Below are 24,122 nucleotides of genomic sequence, written 5' to 3' on the forward strand. Positions count from 1 at the left end.
CAAAAAGATGGTGAATTTCATCTGAAATGAAAAAATAATTTTCTAAACCTTGGAGAACAGTTCTACCATCAATATTTCCTTTTACTTTAGCAAATTTGAGATGTTTGTTGCTATATCGAGTAACTTATGCTGATAATCTTCTTGTTGGATCAATTGGCCATGAGAATACCTTAATGATGGGAGTCCTTTTGCTGAAGAACAGAAAACTTGTTATGAAACCTTTTGATCTAAACTTCCAAGTTTTGGCATTTGTTCTCTAGTTGTAGCATCAAATTTCTCTTTGTCAACACTTTTCTTACTTCAAGGACTGCATTTGTCCTATCTTCAATCCCCATGTCTTCAAGCTCCTCTCTAGTTTTTGAATTCAAAACTTTGATAATTCTTGTTGCTTCTCCAGGTTTATGGTCCAACTCCTCTTTGATCTCAACAATGGTTGCTTTTGCTTTGTGTACCAACTGTTCCTGTTCAAAAATAATCTCAATAGATTTCCAAAAATATGAAATGGCTGAATTTATGTCTACCCAGATCTTCTCCTTAGCTTTTGACAGATTATGTGCACTAGCTAATTCATCCATATATTTTTCAAGTTGTTTTGTAAGCTTGAAATTCTTTTGTACTTCTGAAATATATGCATTATCTACCTTAATTTTATTTTCTTCTGCCCTCTGTAGTGATGCTTTTAGTTTCTCAATTTCAATATTCCTCAATGATAGATCTCCCATGGCTTTAGATAATTGTTCAGTTGCATCTTGGTTGGCTGACCGTATTTCTACTATAGAAGTTCCTGCACTTAGTCGCTGCTCTTTCTCCTTCAGAATTTTTTCCATGTCTGACTCCATTTTCTGTATCTGAATGTTTTGCTCAACAATCATACACAGCAAATTTTATTTTTCCTTCTCTAATTGCCCTACTTCCTGAGCTTGAGGATGCTCTGTTGTAGGCAATTTTAGCTGTTTTCGTAATGCTTGAATGTTTGTATTTCTATTTTTAATAATTTCTTGAGTTGCATTAACATCATTAGGATCTAATCCTAATTTGATTACAATATCTTCTAAAGCTTTTATTCTTGTATCCTTTGCTAAAGATGACATCTTTTCTAACTTAAGCTAAGAATGAATATTATTTAAAGAAGCTTGTAGCTTTGAAGTAGCCATTGCAGAACTTGTTAGAGAAGAATATATCATTTCACCAGCTTGTTTGTGTAGATCAATCTGATCTATGGGATGAATCTATTTTGTATCAAAAGAAAATACTTAAGTCTTGTAATCCTCTGTTGTTTTTGGACTTGGGACCTTTGGCTCAAAAAATGCAAATTGAAATTGTCCTCTATCAGGGTCTAGTGCAGACAATAATCTGGTTTGGGTAGTAGAAGTCTGTTTCCAGAACTCGGAATAGGTAGCAGTCTTTAGCAATTCATTCTTCTTCTTTATTTCTCTGAATCTAGCAAAAATACTTTGCTCACCAGAAGAAGGGGAAGTAGATACATCAGGAATTGTTTCTTCAATTTGTTGCAAAGTGAACACAGGCTCGCTTGATAACATGACTGTAGTAGACACTTTTGTATTTCTGACCTCTGATAATTCTTCCTCTATATTCTTTGTCTTTCTCCTCTTAAAAACTTTGAATTTTGCTGATTTAGAACGTGAACCAGCAGGGGACATACTTTCACTTGGTCTCTTTAACTCTTTCTCTTTAAGTCTTGGAGTTTCCAAGGTTGTTTGACTAGAAATCTGCTCTTCAACCTCTTGCAAAGTGTTCTCCTCCCATACTTCTTGATTAGCATATTGTTCAATTTCTAGTTTTGAGATATGAGTATAAGGAGCAGATTTTTGCTCAACTCTAATAGATGAAATTACTCCCAAAGTGTCATAAGTCCAGCTAAAACTTGAACTTCATTTGACTTAATAAATTTTCCACCTCCTTATTAGCTACTCTGGTATTTACTATAAACGGACCAATTTGAGTTTTTAGTTTGAATTGAGCCTTTTGCTTTCTAGAGCAAAAACCCTCATGGGAACAAAAACTGGCAGTGTGTATGGTGGCAACTCACAACCATAAACTCTAATCTCTGTGAAATTTTGATATAAGTATTAGTCTCCCACTTTTAATTGTTCACTCAGATGCAAAATTCTTTTAATTTATGTTGATATCCTTGGGACTGCATCACTGCTAAGGAGACACAATGACAAATATAGAAATTGATCTACAAAATCACTAAAGAGTAATCTTCTGAGTTCCTTCCGACTAATGAAATCCAGTGAATGACAGATGATGGCCTTCCATGTGAGTCAAGCTTTTGGAGTGGCATTTTGAATCTTTCAGACTGATGATATAAAAATAAATACACCAATACAGATTGATGTTTAAAATATCTCTCTGCATTGAATTTCAAAAATTGTTCATGAATGATATCTGAAATAAACTAGCCAAAGTTGAAAAGAACATAGGGCTTTTTACCAGATGAAAAGACTGACAAGAACCCTAGGATGACTTCATCAACCCATTCATCACTCTGGTAGCCTAAAAGACAACAAGCCATAGAAATTACTTGTCTGGACATTTCTGGAAATGTTGCTGAAGAATATGGTGGATTATGACGAGGTAATTCAGAACCTTTTGGCATAAAAGACTCAAAGATACTAGCTAGTTGTTGAAAGGTAAGTTTCTGGTAGATTTCCATCAGCAAATCAAATGAAAAACTGTGAATGGAGCTTGGAGGGTTAATTTGCAAAGCCTGGCAAAAAAATTATCGGCAGAAATGGCGAGGACTAGTTTGGCGGCTATTTGACGAAGAGGATAAATTGGCGAAAGTGGTAGTAGAAGGAACAGTGAGGCAAAAAGTGGTTTCCGGGGTGTTTGGTGCTAAGTTGTATTTGTGAGGGGAGGTCCCGTAATAGTTGAGCGCAAAACATGTTTTCACGAGTGGTTTTTGCAAAACAGGTTTACAGACCCACCCCCCCTTCGTTAAACGTCAGAGTATGGGGGGATCCCGCAAACCATTCTTGACCGTTGATTGTGGCAGAGGCAATGTTACTTGGGAGCGGAAGCAAAAGCAGGGAGCGGGAGCGAAAACGGGAGCGGGAGCGACATTTTCAGAAGCTCTCGGTTTGGGAGCGAATCCCAGAGCGATTTTTTAAAAATATATATATATATATATATATATATATATATATATATATATTTTATATTTTTTAATTTTTGATACATATATGTCAACAAAAACATGTAGAATGATGAATTAGATATAAAAAACATAGATTGATCATTGAACCATATCACATCAATCATCTAGAAGTTATAATCTTCATCAACCATGTCCACAAGTTAGTAACATACATATTACAACTACAACAGATTGAGTCTCGTGAATCATGATTCATCAAATTCAATCTTAAACTTTCAACTTCAAGCTTTCAAAATTGAAAATTCACTATATAACATTTATCATCATTGATCACCAAAGTTGTACTTGTAAGCTAAGTTTAACCATTACAAGAAATAATATCTTAGATATTTCTAAGTTCTAGAATCTAACTTCTAACTGTTAACATGAAATGAAATGTTATAAAATGAAACATGAATAATGAAATGAAATGAAACAACTTTAGTCTTTCACGAAGCATCATATTCATAATTCACAATCATTACCAATGAGTTATAATTGCCAACTTCAAACTTCAAATTTTCATTGTCACAGTCATATATTGTTTACAAAAAATATCATTATGATATGAAAGAGTCAAGAGTCAAGAGTCAAGGACTCAAGACTCAACAGTTATGAAAACTAATAGAAACTAGAAAAGACAAGTAAACTGTAAATTTACATGTGGCCCTTACCACGAGAGTCTCCTGTATAAGCAGGTCGTGGTGGTCTTCTAGGAGTCTCCCGCACAGACCGACGACCAGAACTAGAAGGCACATGCCCTCCACGTGAGGGTGTAGATGGAGGTGGCGACAGCAAAGGAACAAGACTCAGAACTGGAGCACTACTACTGGATGGTGGAGGTGGCATGGCTACTGCAGCTGATTCATCTTCATCCCTTATAAGTTCCTCTTCCAATTCTTCAAGATGTATAGTGCCATCCTCCAAATTGTCATCCTCTGGGTGGTTGTCCCAAATTTTATATGTGGGATCCTCATAAGCCCGATCACAGTAATGACTCAACAACCTCAAGTTGTAGTGCTCATAAACCAAGCTTTCTGCTCAGTTTCCATTGAGTCTGTTTCTTTTCACATTATGTATGAAGTTGCAGGTGCTCCAACACCTCTCTGCAGAAGAAGTATTTACAACCTGTGATAGAACTTTTTTTGCCAATTTTGGCAAAAGTCCCTAGCCGCCATATGTTTCCCACCATGTGAGAGAATCAAATCTGTCTCTATCTTCCATTGCATGGAAGTTACCAAACAAACCAGTGCCACTGAAGTATTTGCCTATTTCAAGGCACACAGTTGCACATTCCTCCCTGTCAAGTATCAAATTTTCTAATGCTTCCAAATATCCTCTAGTTACCTCTGCATCTAAATGGGGTTTGGTCCTAATCCCACCCCCTGGTGCAGGTTGGCCCAACCAAGATGTAGAGTAGTATTTTGGCGTAAGGATATACGCCAAGCAATGTAGTGGAAGATTAAGTTTATTCCACCGTACACACACAAAATCGTGAATCAGTTTGTACAAGTCGGGATCTCTGTTATGAACAGTATCTTTTATTTGCCCCAACATGGTATCCATCTGCTCATACACCTCGCCAATCACTGGTTTATCTGTATCTGCAAACTGAATCATGTGATAAATGGGCTTGGTGAAATCCAATACTTGCCTCACACTTGACCAAAACTGACCATTAAGAGCGGCCTCCTCCACCAATTCAAAACCTCACTTGTCAGCTACATTTGTAGCCCTTTCCTTTAATACCTGCCAATGTGGACTTGATACCATGCTAGCCAATGACTCTCTTACCTTCAAAAGGCACCTGAAGGTGAGGTAATAGCTACCAAATCTGGTCTTCGCAATCTTCAACAACTCCAATCTTGAGTGATTGCGAAAAAGGCCATGGGTATTGCTATGATTTGTAATAAATTTTATCATTTGTTTGCCTTTCTTGTACAAATCACCAATCCATTTGTATTGTGCATTTTTGTTCTTGACAACATCATGCATCAGAAGGTTCAATGTGTGAACCAAACATCCAGACCAAAATATGTTGGAGTATTTATCCTCAATAATTGCTCCCGCTGCCTTACAGTTAGGAGCATTATCAGTGATGACTTGGATGACATTGTATGGCCCAATACGGCCAATTGTTTCAAGTAATGCTTCTGCAATGTTGATGGCGGTCTTGAACTTGTCTGAGTAATCATATGCAGTTAGAAAGATGGCACCACTAATAGACACAGCAAGAACACTTATCAATGGCCTGCCTTTTACATTTGTCCATCCATCAGATACAATGGACACCCCATGGTCAGTCCAAGAACTTGTCATTCTATTCAAACAATGTGATATTTTTGCTTTTTCATGATCAATTCCAACGATTCTTGCCTTGTCATACCCAGGGCTCTTGTATCCCTTAGGGGCATCATTTATGGCAGAAATCATTTCATGCCAATACGGTGAGCGAAGAACATTGAATGGTATCCCACATGCATAGAGAAACCTGTAAACCTTTGAATCCACATCATTCTTACACCCCTCATCCAGGAAATCTGATATGGTTCTACGCCTTAAAGTTGGTGACCCTGTGCCTCCATATCCACTGCCTTGGGAGGATGTTGAAGGAGTTCTTTGTGCTTGTGATTGTGAGGTTGGTTCAAAGAAACCCCTTGATTTTTTAGATTTGTATTGAGCTTCCTCCTCTTCCCTTACGTATTTGGCTCTATCTACTACTGACACAGCTGCACAAATTTTGATTCCTATTTGTTTATCTCCATCCCATGGGCTTTTCCCGCAGAGGTGTTTTCTGGCACAGGTGTATGAACCTGTGTAATTATTGTTGCAATGGGGGCAATGAAATTTAGTGGTTCCACCCCCTCTCCCTACTTCAGGCATGTTAACATATTTCCACAATGGGGTTTAGTCTTGTTTAGTTTTTTGAGAGTCATGTTCACCCTCCTCCAGCTCCTCCTCACCGGGGTTTTCATCAAATCCACTTTCTCCAGCTTCTTCATTCCCCTCTTCATTGTGGCCCCTCCGTTTCCTACTCTCCAGCACCATAATAACCAGAAAAGGGACCAAGAAGAGGAAAATGCCAAGAAATATAGCCAGGTCCATGATGTTTGATATTTGTAGGCTTTTGAATCTGCAAAATTTAATGGGAATAGGAATGAGAAAATTAGTTTAATTTATTTTGATTAATTAATTTAATTTATTAATTTTATTTAGATTCATGATTTTTATACTAAATAAACTAAACTAAACTAAATTACTAAATTCCTACCTAAGGTTTAAAATACTAAATTACTAAGTTACTAACCTCTTTGCAGGCTTGCTCCTTGCTCCTCAGTGCTCGCTCCTCGCTTCTCCTCGCTCCTTTGCTCAATCTTCTTTGCTCTCTTCAACTCATTCAAGTCACAATGAAATATTTTTTTGCCCTCCAAGTCATTTTAAAACAAAAAAAAAAAAAATTAAAATGAAATTTTTTCCGCGTCCGCAGAAATTTTTTTGCGCGAATCGCTCCAGGCGTCGCGTGCATCGCTCCCGGAGCGAAAATTAAAAGCTCAGGAGTGATCGCTCCTGAGCTTTAATTTTCGCTCCGGGAGCATCGCTCTCGAACTCGCTCCCGATTTTGGCAGGGAGCGGAAATTTTTTTATCGGGGGCGCACTCCTGACCTGCTCCCGAGCCGCTCCCGCCCCGAGCGCGGATTGGGAACGGGTTCGAGGGGGGGGGAGCGCTCCCCCGCAACTCTAGGCAGAGGTAATAAATGTCGTTGGAGCTTGCTCGATAGATAATTGTTGGCGGCTTTTTTCAAATAACCACTAAATAAAATTGATTGGCTCCAAAAATTTAATTAAAGCGCCATTTATAAAGATGTGCCAAGCTTTATTACAAAGTGCAAACAAATTAAAAATATATATATTTTGAAAAGTATACAATTTAAAAATAAATTGCATGCGTAAATAATAGTTACGATAGACTCTTTGAGCATTGTGTGAGGATTTGTAACCCTGAGTGTAGATCATCTTCGAGGATGAGACTATCCTCCCTACGGATCTAACTATTCTCTAGTTTCAGTAGTGAAACATGTTAGAATTGTAACTAGGATCGATCTTCATAAATGTCATTGTATCAATCTATATTTTATGTAAAAACAAAAGAAGAAAATTATTATTATTTTCTAGCATCTTCTTCATGCTTTATTTTGGTCAAATGAAAAAAGTAAAAGGGCATGTTCTTCGTGACCCTGCGAAAAGAAGAAAATTTGAATTTTTATGAGTGTCATTTGTCCCTCCAAGTTGCTAAGTCGACCCTCTAGAAAGACAGGTTGGCCTGCCCAAAGGACGTGTCTCCTCACATGAGCAAACAACAATATATTAGCACCTATCCTCCACCAATTGGCATCAATTTCGAACTTCATCTGTGGAAATATACTAGGGTCTATGGCACGCAAGTTAGGAGTACTATTTATGGCAATACTTCTCTATGGAATGGGAGTTATTTTGTGGCTACATCTCTACAATTATACGAGCTATCTATGACAATGCACTTTTGTGACATACGTGTTAGGAATCACGATTGCCGTTACACCAAAACCCACAAGTGTTAGTCAACGATCACATCGCCAGAGATAAGGATCCATGAGAGGTAGTTAGTCCATGTCGCGAAACACACGGGGAGCGTTGGTTTATCCAATGTCCAACAATCTCTCCCCAATGCGAGCCTGGTGTGTATTGAACTCATGACCTACACTCTAATACCACTTGTTAGGAAACACGATTGTCGTTACACCAAAACCCACAGGTGTTAGTCAACAATCACATCGCCAAAGATAAGGGTCCATGAGAGGCGATTAGTCCATGTCTGTCGCAAAACACATGGGGAGCATTCGTTTATCCAATGTCCAACAATATGAGCTACCAGACTTTTGTTATAAGAAAGACATTAAAGGCACATTTTATTGTGATGATACTAATTTCAAAAGTAAATATTGATGCGAGTTTCAACAGCATAATCTATTGTGATAATGCAAGCATCAAAAGTACACAATGATGCAAGATTCAAAGGTAGTTAAGGACAGACATATGGTAAATTGGTTGATTGTCTTATGAACAAAACTTGGCAAAGTTTGGAGTGTTGACTTCGCACTTGGATCACTAGTTAGTTTGACTTCAATTTCTCTTGTTGACAAAAAATCTACAAGGAAAGGATTGATGGGTCTTCCCCTTGTGGGTTTTTCCTTGGCCTCTAGCCTAATCTCTAGTGTCTCTTGTCTCTTGTGCACTGTGATCTCTATTTTCTTGTATTTGAATGGTAATTGCTTGATGAACAATAAAGAAAATCTAACAATGAAACAATAATATCTCCACAAATAATTATCATGTTAACAAGTTTTCTATTTCACTCGAATTTCAACATGGTATCAAAGCTGGGATTGAAGGAAGTTGAAGAGCAATTCAATCTAAGGAAGAACAACTTTGTGATACAAGTTGATCAAGAACCAAGTTAGGATTGAATTATCTCTGTGAAGAAATCTAGGAAATCATTCGACCTACATATCAGTGTTGAGATCAAAACTATCTCTATTTCGTAACATTCGAAGTTTAGATAATTAAGATTCTAGTTCGAGTTCTCTGTGGTATAGAAAGCATGCAGCTCTATGGCACTCTTTTTGACATCACTACTCTAAGTTTTGTATCAAATATCTATGTGGTTCATACAAGCTTATATGTGCGAGTTTCTTTATGTAATATGCAAGCCTCTCTATGACACCTGAAAGTTGTAAGATGTTACCCACCACCTGTGGGTGACCCCTATAGGAGAAGTTTTCTCCAATGTTCCACCAAGGTTCCGGGACAAGGGGGCGAGGGGGCGCAGTAGCGGCCTATGCAAAAGCTCCCTAGCATTTTTTAGGAAACGTAGGGGAGCGTCAAGGTCTTAAAAACTTGTAAATATAAAATATAATTTATTAATTGAGTCCACTATGACAATTTGGTTTGAATTGAAAGGCTGCAATGCATGATCATTGATATGAATATCATTATCTAAATTTCTAATATCATATAAATTTAAAATTCTAATTTATAATCATACATCATACATTATGATTAAAGTTTAAAGTTTAAACCATATTGATGTTCCACTTCCTACTATGAACATTGAATATTGAACAGTGAATATTCAATATTGACATAAAATTATAAAATTAAAGTCTGATACATCATACATCAAGAGTCCAAATTTTATAGACTCTTTAAAATGTATGATGTATTAGGGGCCAGAGACTGCGGACTATGGCAAGTATACTTACAACAAGTTCTTGAAAATTCAAAATACAAGATTGGAAGCATGTGTTTTGCCCACGGATCCCTTGACAACTGTTGTTTACCACCAACTGATCATCCAAGCTTCAGTATTGGTTAATCACCAGAACTGTTAGTTATACAGGATTTACAATACAGGTTCTAAGGTTAGGTATCCATGTCTAAGGGGTTTCAGGAGAAATTTTGGAAGGCTTAAGACACATCATGGATGTGTTATAGCATGGTCAGATTGTTGTTGATGCGCAGACTATAATGGCAGAGCAGTCACCATAGCAGAGATGTAAACACCTATTGTGAAATGCAAAGTCATATATGCTCAACGCAAATGCTGATGAAAGAGTGTGCAGAATATCAGCAAAATGTAGCAATGTCCAGTGAACAGATGACATGGCCAATCGCAGAGAAACTTTATACTTATAGTATATACAGTAAATTTAAAAAAAAAATTAACAAAAAATGAAAAAAAACACGCAATTATAGAATCACAGTTAACACAGATTCAAAAACAAAAAAAAATTACAAACAGTTCTATTACTTATGTACTTACCTGTAGCAGTCTGCTCCTCGTTATTGACTGGAACAATGTTGGACTCGCAACTGTTGCACCGTGGACGTGGACGTGGCAAGTTGGCAACTGCTGCAGGCTGCAGCGCTGCTCGTAGGATGCTCGACGGGAGGGAAGAGTTCTGAATTCGAAGGCTGTGAGTGGAGCGAAGGCTGTGAGTGTGAGGGTTCAGTGTTCACGCTGCGGCTTTTATAAGTTTATAACATGAAACTCCAAAACCCTACGCTTAGTTTAAGTGTTAATTAAAGATTAGTTTTAGTTTTAAGTTAATTAAAATAGTTTTTTTTCATAAACGTGTACCACGTCCCCCCACGTCCCCCCACGTCCCCTCACGACCCCCCTCTTCCCCCTTTCGGAAATGCCCCCTCAGGAAAGGGAAACGACTCCCTCACATGTCCCCCTGAGTTTCCTCATTTGTGGAAGAGTGGGGAAACGACCCCTGCTCGTCCCCAAGTCCCCGGAGCGTGGGGGAGTGAGGAAACTAGACCCCTCGGAGGGGGGGTGAGTCCCTGTGGAACACTAGTTTTCTCTTATATTTGTCTTCAGCCCGCAGTCAGTAGCCCCTTGCAACCACCTAATAGCTCGATGTGCTACTATTCTCAGCCACCTGAGACAATCAATGTGTGCCCTCGCTCATCTGTTATGATCATATGTTTGAAGGTGGGCCATCCAACCCCGAATGTAGAATTTCTCACTATGTAATTCAGTGTTTGTACATGCTTTTCTTGGGCACATTTGGGCATCGATTAGTGAGGGGATTCTACAGAAAGAAAAGGCTCTGACTATACTCTCGTTCCCTTACCTCAACTTGGGGGGTAATCTTGTATCCTAGTCTCGTGGGATCTCCTTTGTTGGCTTCTAGCTTTAGGGGTGGCACTACATGGGAAACCCTAATTTTGGTTGTGTGGTCTTACATCCTAATACCATATATCTCACTCCCCTCGACTCATTACAAGCCCTTTTCACATTTTCCCCGTCTGGGTCCACAAGCTATTAGCCTCCCCCTCCCCTTGTCCACACCTTGGGTTGGCCCTAGAACAACGCCTCGTAGGTTGATGTAGCTAAAAAGAAAGATAAAAGCATAATACAGCCACATACTATAGGAAATGTACCACAAAATGCAAAAGATAATCGTGATAATAAAATTTAGCACATGCACAAAAGCCAAGCATGAGCTCTACCCCCTATCATTATGGCCATCACCCTGGGTCCTAGGGCCCCTATGAGCGGCCCCTTCATCATTAAGGAATCCACGATTGTCCCAACCCCTCGTGGGCGATGAACTGCCCCACCTCAAGGGGCTAATCACTACTACATCTTACACATCAAGCTCTCATCCCCTTAGAGTCCTGAGCAATATAATGAAAAAAATCAATAAAAGGCAAAAAGGCATACGAGGAAGAGAGGAAAAACAAAGGCCAGGGTAACTCATGTACCACGATTGCTCCCTCCTACATTCATACACCAAAGTTGTGGGCTTCCTTCATCATAGCTACCCTTGTACCATGGCATGTGGCTTGGAACCTCCCTTTTTCCCCCACTCCATTCCATCATTATTTCACATGACACCTACCATTTGATGGATGTACCATGGACCTGTCATTCCCTTAGAGTTGAAACCACCTAATAGGGTCCTTCATTAACCTCTCTTGTCAACGAAGGAAACACCAGTATATGTTTCAAGCCCATTTAGAAGGGCATGCTGCTATAAAGTGTCCACTTTTTCCCTTGATTAGTAAACTTATTTACTCAATTGCACTAATGAATTATTGTATTGGAAGGTGAGGGGATGCATTGGATATGATACAAGATTGTAGGTCGGTTTTCATCTTGGACTCGGCCTCCCTATTCAGGATCCAAGCCCTCCAAAGCAACGTTGCATGAAGCGGGGATGAGGAAGCATCATTTCTCAAAAATCTAGGAAGCAAAGCATTTCGGAAGCGTCTACTATATATATATATATATATATATAATGATGCGGAAGCATCATTTCTCAAAAATCTAGGAAGCGAAGCATTTCGGAAGCGTCTACTATATATATATATATATATATATATATATATATATATATATATATTATTTTGCATTTATATTCAAAAAAACATCCCAAACACCAAATTACTTGCAGAAAACACGAAAACGTGCATATTTTTACATAAATCAAGATAGATATGGCATCCACGATTCCATTGTACATCAATGATTAATTATTCAAGCATCAACCATCTAGATAATAGCAATTACAAACATACATCAAATTTTTAAGCATATCATAAAACATAATACATTTAGAAGATAAGATCATCAAACATTCAAGTAACTTATCTAGCAAGTGAGCAACTGTCAACATGAGTCATGTCCAAAATTCAAATAATAATGTTTACAAAATAGGCACCACCAAGACTCAAGTACACATTGAACTAGGAAGAGTAAGACAAAAAAGTTCAAATTCACAACAAGACTACAAGTCTAACCTATGACAAAAGTAGTAAACTGTGAATATATCTACTAATCTCTCCTCCTTCCATGAGAACAAGACGTGAGCCTCCACGTGATGGCAATGAAGAAGATGGTGGCTCTGGAAGTTGTGGCAATGGAACTAATGAAGATGAAGCCCCTGCTATTGGTGATGAAGCATGGAACCTAGGAACCAAGGCACTGGATAGGGGTAGCATCTTGTTAAAATTGGCAACTACAGCCAAATTCCACTTTGGAGAGCTCATTTGATGGAGATGATGATTGCATTGAATTCGTTTTTTCGAGAGGAACAAAATTGATCTAAACATAATCTAATTTGAACAAGCAGAAGTGTGTTTTTGAATTTATGCCCACACGTGTGCAATTTGTTCAGGTTGGCCACATCATCATGTAGGCCCATGAGGCCCAAGACACATGTCACTTCACCCTCAACAACTTGTATAAACACAAGTGACCTCTCACCTCATTTGGCATCATCATCATTCACATATTGTTCTCTCTCCTCATCTGATTAGGTCGTACAGCTATTGGGCAGCTATTTTCTCTCACACGTGTGGCAAGGAGGAGGATGAATTGCAGGCCGAAATTTCATAATTTTGTTGCAGGTTTGACCAGCGTTGACCAGGGGTGCATTGACCAAGTTTGACTACGATTTTTAGGTTAGAAGTTTGATCTTGGAAGTCGAGATGCTGGGCACAAAAATCGAGAAAGCCTAGGCACTTGACCAGTGTTGACTTCAGGGTTGAACGCAACTTTGGCTGCAAAAAATTATAGAAGACTTTCTCTCTCTCTTGACTGAATTTGACTAGACCTTGAAGGACTGTTTTGGGCTGACTTTGACCAACAAGGAAGGTCAAGTTTGACTAAGGTTGACCGAGCTCAAGGAGGCAAGTTTGACTGTTGCGTTGACCATCTTTGACTTTCTGGTTAGGGCTGAATTTGACTACAGTTAACTACAGATTTGACAGGGTTTTTTTGACTTTGATTTGGCAAGTCAACTTTGACTTTTTGTACTTTCTCTCTCTGCTGAACATTTGATATAATAATAAGAAGAATTGATCAAAGGGTTTTCCCCACATTGGGGTTTTTCCCTAGCATCCGCCAAATCTGGTGTCCCCTTGTCGTGGCTTCTCTTCTGCATTTATTTTATGTTCTATCCACAGTTACTGTCAATGTGATTTATGGTTAGTGTGATTGTTATTGGAAAACTAAATTGGAAATTGTCATTGGGTTGCTAAAGGAACATTGAAGTAATTGTGCTAAGCATACAACATAACATTGTTAACTAAAATTAGCATGGTATCAGAGCACACGTGAAGACAAAGCCCACGCAAGAGAGAGAAAAGAAATCACTAAAGGAGATCTGTTCAACAAGATTATTGGACTAGCCTCAATGGCTACTACATCTTACTTCTAATCTGAGGATAAGCTCAAGGACAAACCTGACTATCATGCATGCAAGATGACCTTGGATTTGACTTTGGAAGAGCATGATTCCATGGACTATGTGCAGGGAAGAGTGGTGGAGCCTCCTTCAAATGCACCGACTACTGCAAAGACGAAGTACAAGAAAGGTGAGGTCAAAGCTAAAATAATTATCATAGACTCCATTCAAAAGCATTTGGTTGCCTATATTTCTGATTTGGGAACATCTAAGGAGATGTATGATAAACTGGTTGGGATGTTCAAAGTAAACAATGCAAATCAAATCCTCTTTCTCAAGAACAATTTGAAGAACATCAAGATGGATAAAGGAGAGTCTATCCAATCCTACTTTATGAGAATAACACAAATCAAGAATGACCTACTATCTATTGGAGAAGTTATTGCTGACAAGGAGCTCACTCTCATTGCACTTGGAGGTCTTTCAAGAGCATGGGATGTGTTTAACACCACCATTCTCAACAATGATAATATTCCTAATTTTGACGAATTATTGGCCAGATGCACTCAAGAGGAGATAAGGATGATGAAGAGAGTCAAGCGTTCAAATGGAAATGAACCTACTTCTTTCTCCGCTCATGCTAAGAGGAAAAATAATGTTGGTCCAAGGAGACAGGGTCAACGATTCAAAGAAGGAAGAAAACGAAGATGCTACAATTGTCATAGGTTCAGCCACTATGCTAGAGATTGTCCTCACAAGAAGGATTCTCCAAGGAATGACAACAACAACAACAACAATATCAAAGGCAATGAAAATCAAAGGAACAACAAATTCAACAATAAAGGAAAGAGGAATGCTCTCGCTACTCGATATGGAAATTGTCGACCTCTCAAAAGGACGAGAAATTCTAGCTATGAGAAAAGTAATGTTGTAGAAAAACAAAAGGAGTTTTATCATATTTCCGCTCTATCTACTACCTCTCCTCTAGATACTTTGGATCATTAGTTGATTGATAGTGGAGCCTCAAGGCACTTCACTGGGTACAAAGAGGCCCTCTCAAATTTGATTGAAAAGAAGACTAATTTGGAGATCATACTTGGAGATAATGCCACCTACCCCGTGAAAGGGATAGGTATTGTCACTCTTCGCTTGAATCAATGTCCAACCATTCATCTACAAGAAGTATTGTATGTGCTCGATTTGAAGAAGAACATGGTGTCCATTTCTGCAATGGAAGATAAAGGCTTCAAGGTAGCATTCATTGATGGAAAGGTACGTATTTGACAAAGAAACCCTAAAGATGCATTTACACTTGGATTTAGGGTTGATAGTCTCTATCAAGTTGGAGGAAGTACTTTGGGAGCCTTGACTTGCGATACTTCTCTTCAATTTGAATTATGGCACCGGAAATTTGCCCACATTAATTACAAAGCCCTACATTCATCTCAAGTTTAATGGCACATAGTGAAGAAAGTGAAGCATGGTATATTGATTCAGGATGTTCAACTCATATGACATCTCAAGAGGATTTGTTTACCAAAATTAATGACAATTATTCTGGTAAAGTCATATTTGGTGATGATAGTGTTTCTGAGGTGAACGGGAAAGGCACAGTTGCAATACCAGCATTATATGGAAAGGTAAGGAAGATGGTCACAGGTATGCCCGAATTCAATATGAATCATAAAGAAGTTTGTCAGGGTTGTGCAGCTAGGAAACTTACAAGGGGACCATTCCCATCAAGTGAACGCCAAACTACCGATATTTTTCAATTGGTCCATTCTGACCTATCTGGTATGTTGCCCATAACATTATTGGGAGGATACTTATACCATGCAATTTTTGTGGATGACTTCTCTGGTAAAACATGGATCTATTTCTTGAAGAAGAAGGATGAAATGTTCAAATGGTTATGTTCTTTCAAATCCTTGGTGGAAAATCAAACAGGGAAGAAGATCAAACTATTTAGGACCGACAATGGAACCAAATATGAATCAAATGAATTCAATGACTTTTGCAGAGATGTTGACATTAAGAGGGAGACAATCGTTCCATACACTCCTGAGCAAAATGAAGTTGTTGAAAGGAAGACTCGAACAATCATGAAGCCACCCATGCCATGCTCCATGATCAAGGTTTACCGAAGTCCTTATGGGGAGAAGCTACCAACACTGTTGTGTATGTTCAAAATAAGAACCCACATCAAGCATTGGATTTCAAGGCACTCGAGGAAGTTTTCACTGGTAAGAACCCTGATGTTTCTCATTTTAGAATATGTGGTTGTCCCGTGTATTTTCATGTGCCTAAAGAGAAAAGAAACAAGTTGGAAGCATCTGGAAAGAAAGGTATATTTGTCGGCTATAGTGAAAATTCAAAGGCATATAAAATCTATGTGCCTGGTCAAAGAGATGTGGATGTAAGCCATGGTGTCATCATCGATGAAGACCCTGGCCTTGCAAAAGCCAGAGATCTCCCCATTCTAAGCAAGGATAGTGATGATGCTGCAGAAAAGCAGGATGAACCTCTGACAGATGATCCTATGCCCGATGTTGAAGGTTTGTTGGATCCCATTGATCCACCTCCTAGTGATCCCTTATTGGATTGAGGGGGCTTGGACCCAGGTTCAGAGTTAGCTAAACCCTACATTACCGGCCCTTTCTGCAACAACCTGCTTGGCACAGGCTACAGTCTCACTCGAGGCAGTATTGGGGGATGCTAGAACTAGGTTTCTACATCTAGAAGGCTATGTGATGTGGGGGTAAGGCGTTTCTTCAATTTAAGGCTTGATCTGACCTTCGCTAACCCTTATCCTTAAAATCCCCAAACTTGAAACAATTTCCAATTAAACAGAGTTATGAGCTTCGCCTAAGGGTCTAATCATGCATAAAATAGCATTTAACGGTATATCCAAATCTTCGCGGTGTAATTAAGACAATAATACAAATAAATGGCATTCACTAAGCATAAATATAGAAAACACATAAGTATACAATTCGGACACGTAATTGCTTCAAATACTCATTATTCCAAATCTTCAATACACATATTTTTCAGACCCTGCACACATAGCTACAAGGACCCGCGCACTCAACTGCGCACTTACCAAGGTCTCCGCGCACACAGCAGCAAGAGCCTTCCCCTTCGCACAAATACAGAAGATCTCACAATTACAAATTCAAAAACATATCATCATCCATTGATTCCTTTTTTTAAGACTTGCTAAGACATCCCTTTATATATCCTTTACCCTTACAATACCATGGTCCGCAAACCATGGGCGGAGTTTAAAACAATACAAAAACTAAGGGGCTTTGACCTTCCCAAAACCCCTTGACTCCTAGTGTCCTACGCTACTTGCACTCCGCGCCTCAAAATGCGAAGACTTTACAATATCTTATCAAAATTGGACCCAGCGGACCCTGTCTCGACTCTCAACAAGCCCCCAGCACAAAGATGTGACTCATCCCCTAGTCACTTTGTTGGTATATCCTCGATGTGTGCTTTGAGGCCGCTAAATTCTGACTTCAAGGCTTGAAGTTCTGTTGTACTCTGCGCGGCAGCGTATCGAACCTCTTCAACCAACTTTTCTGTAGTTGGCCCTACAACTGCTAAGCTCATCGTCCTCTGCGTCTGCTAAAGGGCTTTCAATTTGCTCTGGACATTGTGCAATAATTGGCTTTCTTCGTCAGCCCATGGTTGCATCCTTGCTGAAATGATAGAGGCCTTTCGATGCAGCTCATCAATCTGAGTCTATATGAATTTCCCTTCTTGGAGTCTGGTGAACCTCTGCACAGGTGCTAAGGTCCGCGTTGTCACCCTGATCTCATCAAACTACAGTTGCTTCTCACGGATGTCAGCTTCAAGTTTCTACAGATGCGGGTCCTCCTGCAGCGAGGCCCACATTTCCATCGTACTCTCAAAAATTTGGTTGCAGTCGTTAATTGCAACGGCAAGAACTTCCATATCGACTTTGATAGCAGCCTCACGCTACTCTCAGACTTCTAGAGGGGTGGTAGGCTGCAGCTTCATCTGAAGCTCTGAAACCTGCAGTTGCAGTTCAAACAGCACCTTTTCCACTTCGGCCTTAGATTCTTTCACTGTGACTACCAGTTTCTGTAATTTCTCAACTGAAGTTGCCTCTGCTGGAATCTAGAGCTCTGGAAGCTCAATGCATACATGTGTTATTGTTGCTAACTACACGCAACAACCTCTTCTTGTTCTTTTAGCATCTGCACTTGAGGGAGCTTGGACCCAGGTTCAGAGTTAGCTGCGCTAACCAACAAAACCCTACACTACCAGCCCTTTCGGCAACAACCCGCTTAACGCAGGTTGCAATCTCACCCGAGGCAGTATTGGGGGATGCTAGAACCAGGTTTCTGCATCCAAAAGGCTATGTGATGTGGGGATAAGGCGTTTCTTCAGTTTAAGGCTTGATCTGACCTTCGCGAACCCTTATCCTTAAAATCCCCAAACTTAAAGCAATTTCCAACTAAATAGAGTTATGAGCTTGCCTAAGGGTCTAATCATGCATAAAATAACATTTAACAGTAGATCCAAATCTTCACGGTGTAATTAAGACAATAATACAGATAAATGGCATTCACTGAGCATAAATACATAAAACACATAAGTATAGAATTCGGACACAGAATTGCTTCAAATACTCCTTATTATTACAGATCTTCAATACACATACTTTTCAAACCCTGCGCACACAGCTGCAGAGGCCCGGGCACTCAACTGCGGACTTACCAAGGTCTCCGCGCACACAGCAGCAGGAGCCTTCCCCTTCGCCCAAATACAGAAGATCTCACAATTACAGACTCCAAAACATATCATCATACATTGATTCCTTTTTTTAGACTTGCTAAGACATCCCTTTACATATCCTTTACCCTTACAATATCATGGTCCACATACCATGGGCAGAGCTCAAAACAATACAAAAACTAAAGGGCTCTGACCTTCCTAAAACCCCTTGCGTCCTAAGGCCCTGCGCTACTCGCACTCCGCTCCTCAAAATGCGAAGACTTTACAATATCTTATCAAAATTGGACCCAAGGGACCCCATCCCATCATCCCTCTACCTCAAGGAAAATACCTTTGTGGCTAAGACATCCCTTTACATATCCTTTACCCTTACAATATCATGGTCCACAAACCATGGGCAGAGCTCAAAACAATACAAAAACTAAAGGGCTCTGACCTTCCTAAAACCCCTTGCGTCCTAAGGCCCTGCGCTACTCGCACTCCGCTCCTCAAAATGCGAAGACTTTACAATATCTTATCAAAATTGGACCCAAGGGACCCCATCCCATCATCCCTCTACCTCAAGGAAAATACCTTTGTGGCTCAAAGATATTCTCGAAGATGTTGAAAGACATATTGCTCCAAGAGGGACATTTCACGAAAGTAAGAAGCCAAACAGGTATCAAGGGTACATAGCTACTATGAGTACTAAGCCATGTACATTCGAAGAAGTCGTAAAGCACCAAGTCTGGAATATGAATCTATCATGAAAAATGATGTCTGGAATGTGATGCCTAGACTGAAGGACAAGTCCATAGTCACCCCAAAATGGCTATACAAAATTTAACATGGAGTTGATGGGACTGTTAAAAAGTATAAGGCCAGGTTCATTGCTCAAGGCTTCTCTCAAAAGGGAGGAGTGAACTATGATGAGATATTTGCACTGGTTGTCCGATATACCACTATCTGATCTATTATTGCTCTTGCTGCCACTCAAGGATGGAGCCTACATCAAATGGACGTTAAATCTTCTTTCTTGCATGGTTCGCTTGAGGAGGAAGTCTACTTGGAACAACCTCAGGGGTTCGAAGTGCAAGATCAAAGGACACATGTATGTAGGTTAAAGAAATCCCCCTATGGGTTGAAGCAAGCCCCTCGGGCTTGGTATGAGAGGATTGATAGCTATCTTAAGAAGCTAGGATTTAGAAGGAGCGATGTTGATCCTAACCTAGTTGGCAAGAGTGGGAATTATAATGGCTTCTATCATGTCTGTGATCACTCAGAGACTATGAAGCACATACTTTGGGAGACTCAATTAGCGAAATTTTGTTGGACATATTTTGAGGATCAATTTTCACTTATGCTTTAGCCCAGGGTTCATCAGAGCCCTACATTATATGGGGATTGTTGTTTTCTCATTTATATTAACTTCTCTAGAACATAAAAGTGCTCGCAAATTACAGCATTGTTCATTTGATGGAAGATTAGGGTAAGTTTGTTTTTGAACATGAGGTTAGCTCATTGTCTACTTTTTGTTTTATGCGATGGGATGAGATATACCATCTATACCTAGCTAAGGGTATTCTATTGATCAAGGAAGCCCAATCTCTAGATTTTGTATCTTATTCTCAGTTTATCATAGTATTAGTAGATTATAGAGAAGGTTATACCCTTCCACTTTGTTATTTGTTATTTGTTATTTGTAAATATGTTCCTATAAATAAAAAATGGACTTTCAAAAAAGAGTTAAGTAATTTAATATGCAAAAGTGAATTGAGCATGCCATGTGTTGAAAACAAACAATTCTTGATTATTTTATGAAGCAAAGTCTAAAATAGGGATCTTTAAAGTATCATAGATCCTATTGAGAATATGAATGCTTGTCTCTCTTGTTGTTGCATATTCAATCTTTATATTTCCTCACATGTAGCAACTCCAATTTATAGATTTTTCTAAATTGTATCAACTACAAATGACAAATACCTATATCACCTGTAGTGAATAGACAAATCTCCAAGACTCTCTTTGACAACTTCACGCAAACCATAGAAACGTGCAAGATGTAGGCCTATGCAAACCATGACGATTCGGAATGAAAATAGTACACCCAAGTCCACATTATAATTATGTGACAACCAGTACCACCATCAAACCAAGAACAAAGTAGTCTAGAGAGGCCACGCATCCTCGGAGAATTACAAAGATTAGATCCAGACAGCGCTAGAGTAGAGCACGCCTTTCTTGTTAGACTCCCCAAAATCCAAAGGAGTAACTAGAGATACATTCAGAGTTTCCTTCTTCCGACCTCGTATCTTACGAGTTTCCCTGGCTTGTATACCCTCCCCCTCTGGGAACATGCAGCCAAGCTCCTCAATGGTTTCAGAAGACTTGAACTGTGAGCTAGTGCCCAGCTCAGCCCCCTCGATCCCGACCATCAGACTCAGGAGACTTTGAAACCATCAGCCCCATCAGCCAATCTCCCTCTCTCACCATCTATTCTGGCAGGCTCTTGAGTTGGGTTTCTGCCTCTCCAGTCTTGGACAAACTCACTTAGTGTTTTCTATCATTGTTCCTTTGTCACATACATTCTGATGGTATACTTATGTAGGGTTCTTTATTTTCTTGTATTTTTTTCAGCTTTCTCTAGGAGTTATAGTGGCATTCCCACAATTGATTCATACTGGTTGTACTCTAGAGTCCAATTGACCTATTTTTGTGGTCATCCATTGGACATTAATAAAATGTTCTTATCTTATCTGAAGATTCAAGATTACAGCAGAGCAAATATCAATAATCTCCATAAGGTACCCATACAGTTGACTCTAGTCACATGATAATTGTATTTTACCTGTATAATTCAGCCTTTTTACTCCCACATATTATGCATTGCTCTCTCTTGTCAGCATAGATGACAGATAATTTAAAGTGAATTAGCATATACTGACTTTTTGTTAGCCTATCCAAATGTCCTATATCTCCAACCTGAGCACTAAAGTGACAACAGTGTGATGCGGATCCTACATCTTTACAATTATGCCAGCATAACAAGTATCTAATGACTCTTCAAAACTAAAAGAGGAAGAATATTTTATAGCCACATTTATTCTCCACCTTTCAATCTCTGATAATACAAAAAAAAATATATCCTGTCATTACAAAAGGATACTTGTGGCATACATCCGAGTTTCACACCTTGCTGCACATGCTCCACAAACTGCTGGAAAAGTCATCACCTGTTAACAGGCAGCACATGTCATCTCAAACAATTTCTAGCAAATATGAAAAAAACTGATATGGTGATCCCATTATCCATACCTCCTCTGGTGCTGAATACTTGAAGAATGCTGCAGCAACTTCATCACTATTACCCTGAGCAATAGCTCGATGTGCTGCTGCTGCCCCAACAGACCCATGTGGCTCCTTTCTTGTTCCAGCAGGCCTGTACCTGGTCCCTTCTTTGCCGGGAGAAGAAGTTTGATCAGTAGCTTGTTCAGTACTAACTTGCTCATTGGAAGCTGAATCAGCTAGAAATCCCAATGCTGCTTGTTGCTCAGCTGTACGGTCATAGAACTCTGCAGAAAGTAATGGATCTGGATCTGGAGCAAATCTACATACCAAATGTGAATTGAAATTAGAAATGTTTTTCTACACTTTTACATGCAGGCTCATACAATGACAATTTTCGTCGCATGGTACATGCGAAATAAATGGATGAACCCCAAGCAGCATATGCTAGTATTATGACTCCAATCCTGAACTCTGGTAAAATTCAGATTCTAAAGGCTAGGAAAACAATTCAGTGGTCATTAAGAGGTGAAAATACATTAAATTAAGGACCAAGTAAAATGACATTGACTTCAAGTAAACCCAAAAACCACATTGATGAAAAAGTGAAAACTGAACTTTTTGACAGTGGCAAGAAATGAAAAGTCACTTATGGGTTGATCAGAACTTAAACAATTTAAGAAGAGTAATGGCCATTTCTCTCTGTTAAGAATTATCTTTACCTTTTTATCTTTTATAAAATGCTTCTTGTATTAAAATAATAATATTTACAAAGAACAGAAACATAGAAGAATATATACAAGTAGTAGAGGAGAAAAAGAAATCAAAGATTTCTTCCTCAGTGCTACTAAAGCTAAGGTATAAATTAGAATTATCTTTTCTTAGTATACAGAGACCTTCTCTTCTCTCATTTGAGACATTCTTTCTATCGAAGGATGTATTCTAGTCCAGTTTCAGTTTAGCTCTGACTTTGTCCCAATAGGAAAAGACCTCAAACATCTAATTAGATTCTGCACAAGGAAGAAACTACAAATATCCACATAGACCACAAACAGATTCTGGTGTTATCTTCTTCTCTTGTATATTGTTTTGATGAATTTGAGATCATAGTTATATCATTTTTCCCTAGATGATGAAAGTACAAGTTATATCTAGGATGATGAGCACGTTCTTGGAGAAGCTTTTCCTTGGCACAGGGGAGTGGTTTAGACCTTCCTCAACTTGAGGGAGGTTGTTAGCATCTATCTTAGAGATTATTAAACCATGGAGGACTCACCACACAACCATTGGCACTATTTTTAGAGCATTGTTCACCTTCTAGAGCTCACACATGTCACGTGTGTGGCTTAGAAGACCATCCTTGCTAGTTGTTTGCTCTTTCTCAGGGTTGATCTTTCCTTCCAGAGAAATGTTGGACCCCCTTTCACCCATATCTAGTCCTATTTTTAGGGGAACATCCTTTCTCTCCGTAGATGCTTGTACATGTGGCATAACTACCTCATTTATTTATGTATTTTTTACCTTGTCCCCATTGTTAGTCGGAGGGTAAAAGTCTTTTATGATAATATTTTAATAAGAGGGTTGTTAAAACTTAAACCTACTCTCTATATAAGAGGCTCCCCCTCATGGCATTTATTCTTGTTGATTGAAATATTTGAGAACACTCTTATTGAATATATAGCATTAAGGCAAATTGATGTTGCTTCAAGGTCTTCTCTCTTGACTATCATTTGTGCTATCAAGTTAGATGGGGATGTCAAGTTTCCTACATAGGTAAGAGTAGCAATGATGATCCATATGACAAGTAAACTCTACCACTTGGAAGGGGCCTTGCATATGAGGTAAGACCTATTTTCTCCTTTATTGATTTACAAGTTATTAATTAGTACCCTTGCATTATGTATCTCCTAGGAATTCTAGCAAGTTATTCGTTTTAATTGCTAGGTTTTAGATACTTTTGCTAATTGAAGGTGGATCCATTTGGATGCCTCCATTCTCTAATCCTTTAAGAAATAGGCCATTTAGAAGAAGCTTTCCTCTTAACACCATTAGCCCTAGCAATTAGAACTAGTCTCCCCCATCAACCACCAAATATTATAAAATCCAAAATTCATTTTCTTTTACTTGTTTTACTTTAACTTTAAAGCTAGTTTACTGAAAATATTTATTTTAGACTTCATTATTTC

General features: G+C 39.0%; 1 protein-coding gene across 1 annotated transcript in view; it reads right to left on the reverse strand.

Annotated features, from left to right (window-relative positions):
- Positions 1 to 23,468, reverse strand: part of LOC149261057 (uncharacterized) — a 180,720-nt gene extending 157,252 nt beyond the window's left edge. Inside the window, exons 1-3 of the mRNA XM_089367495.1 lie at positions 23,458 to 23,468; positions 21,967 to 22,258; positions 21,818 to 21,884 (exon numbers count right to left, since the gene is read on the reverse strand). Coding sequence (XP_089223621.1) covers positions 21,818 to 21,884; positions 21,967 to 22,258; positions 23,458 to 23,468 — 370 coding nt within the window. The remainder of the gene's footprint in view (positions 1 to 21,817; positions 21,885 to 21,966; positions 22,259 to 23,457) is intronic.
- Between the last annotated feature and the right edge of the window lie 654 nt (positions 23,469 to 24,122).

The sequence above is a fragment of the Pinus tabuliformis genome, chromosome 6 (assembly GCF_031772625.1).
Source record: "Pinus tabuliformis cultivar Carrire ecotype Pingquan chromosome 6, CPIR1, whole genome shotgun sequence".
Taxonomy (NCBI): Eukaryota; Viridiplantae; Streptophyta; class Pinopsida; order Pinales; family Pinaceae; genus Pinus; species Pinus tabuliformis.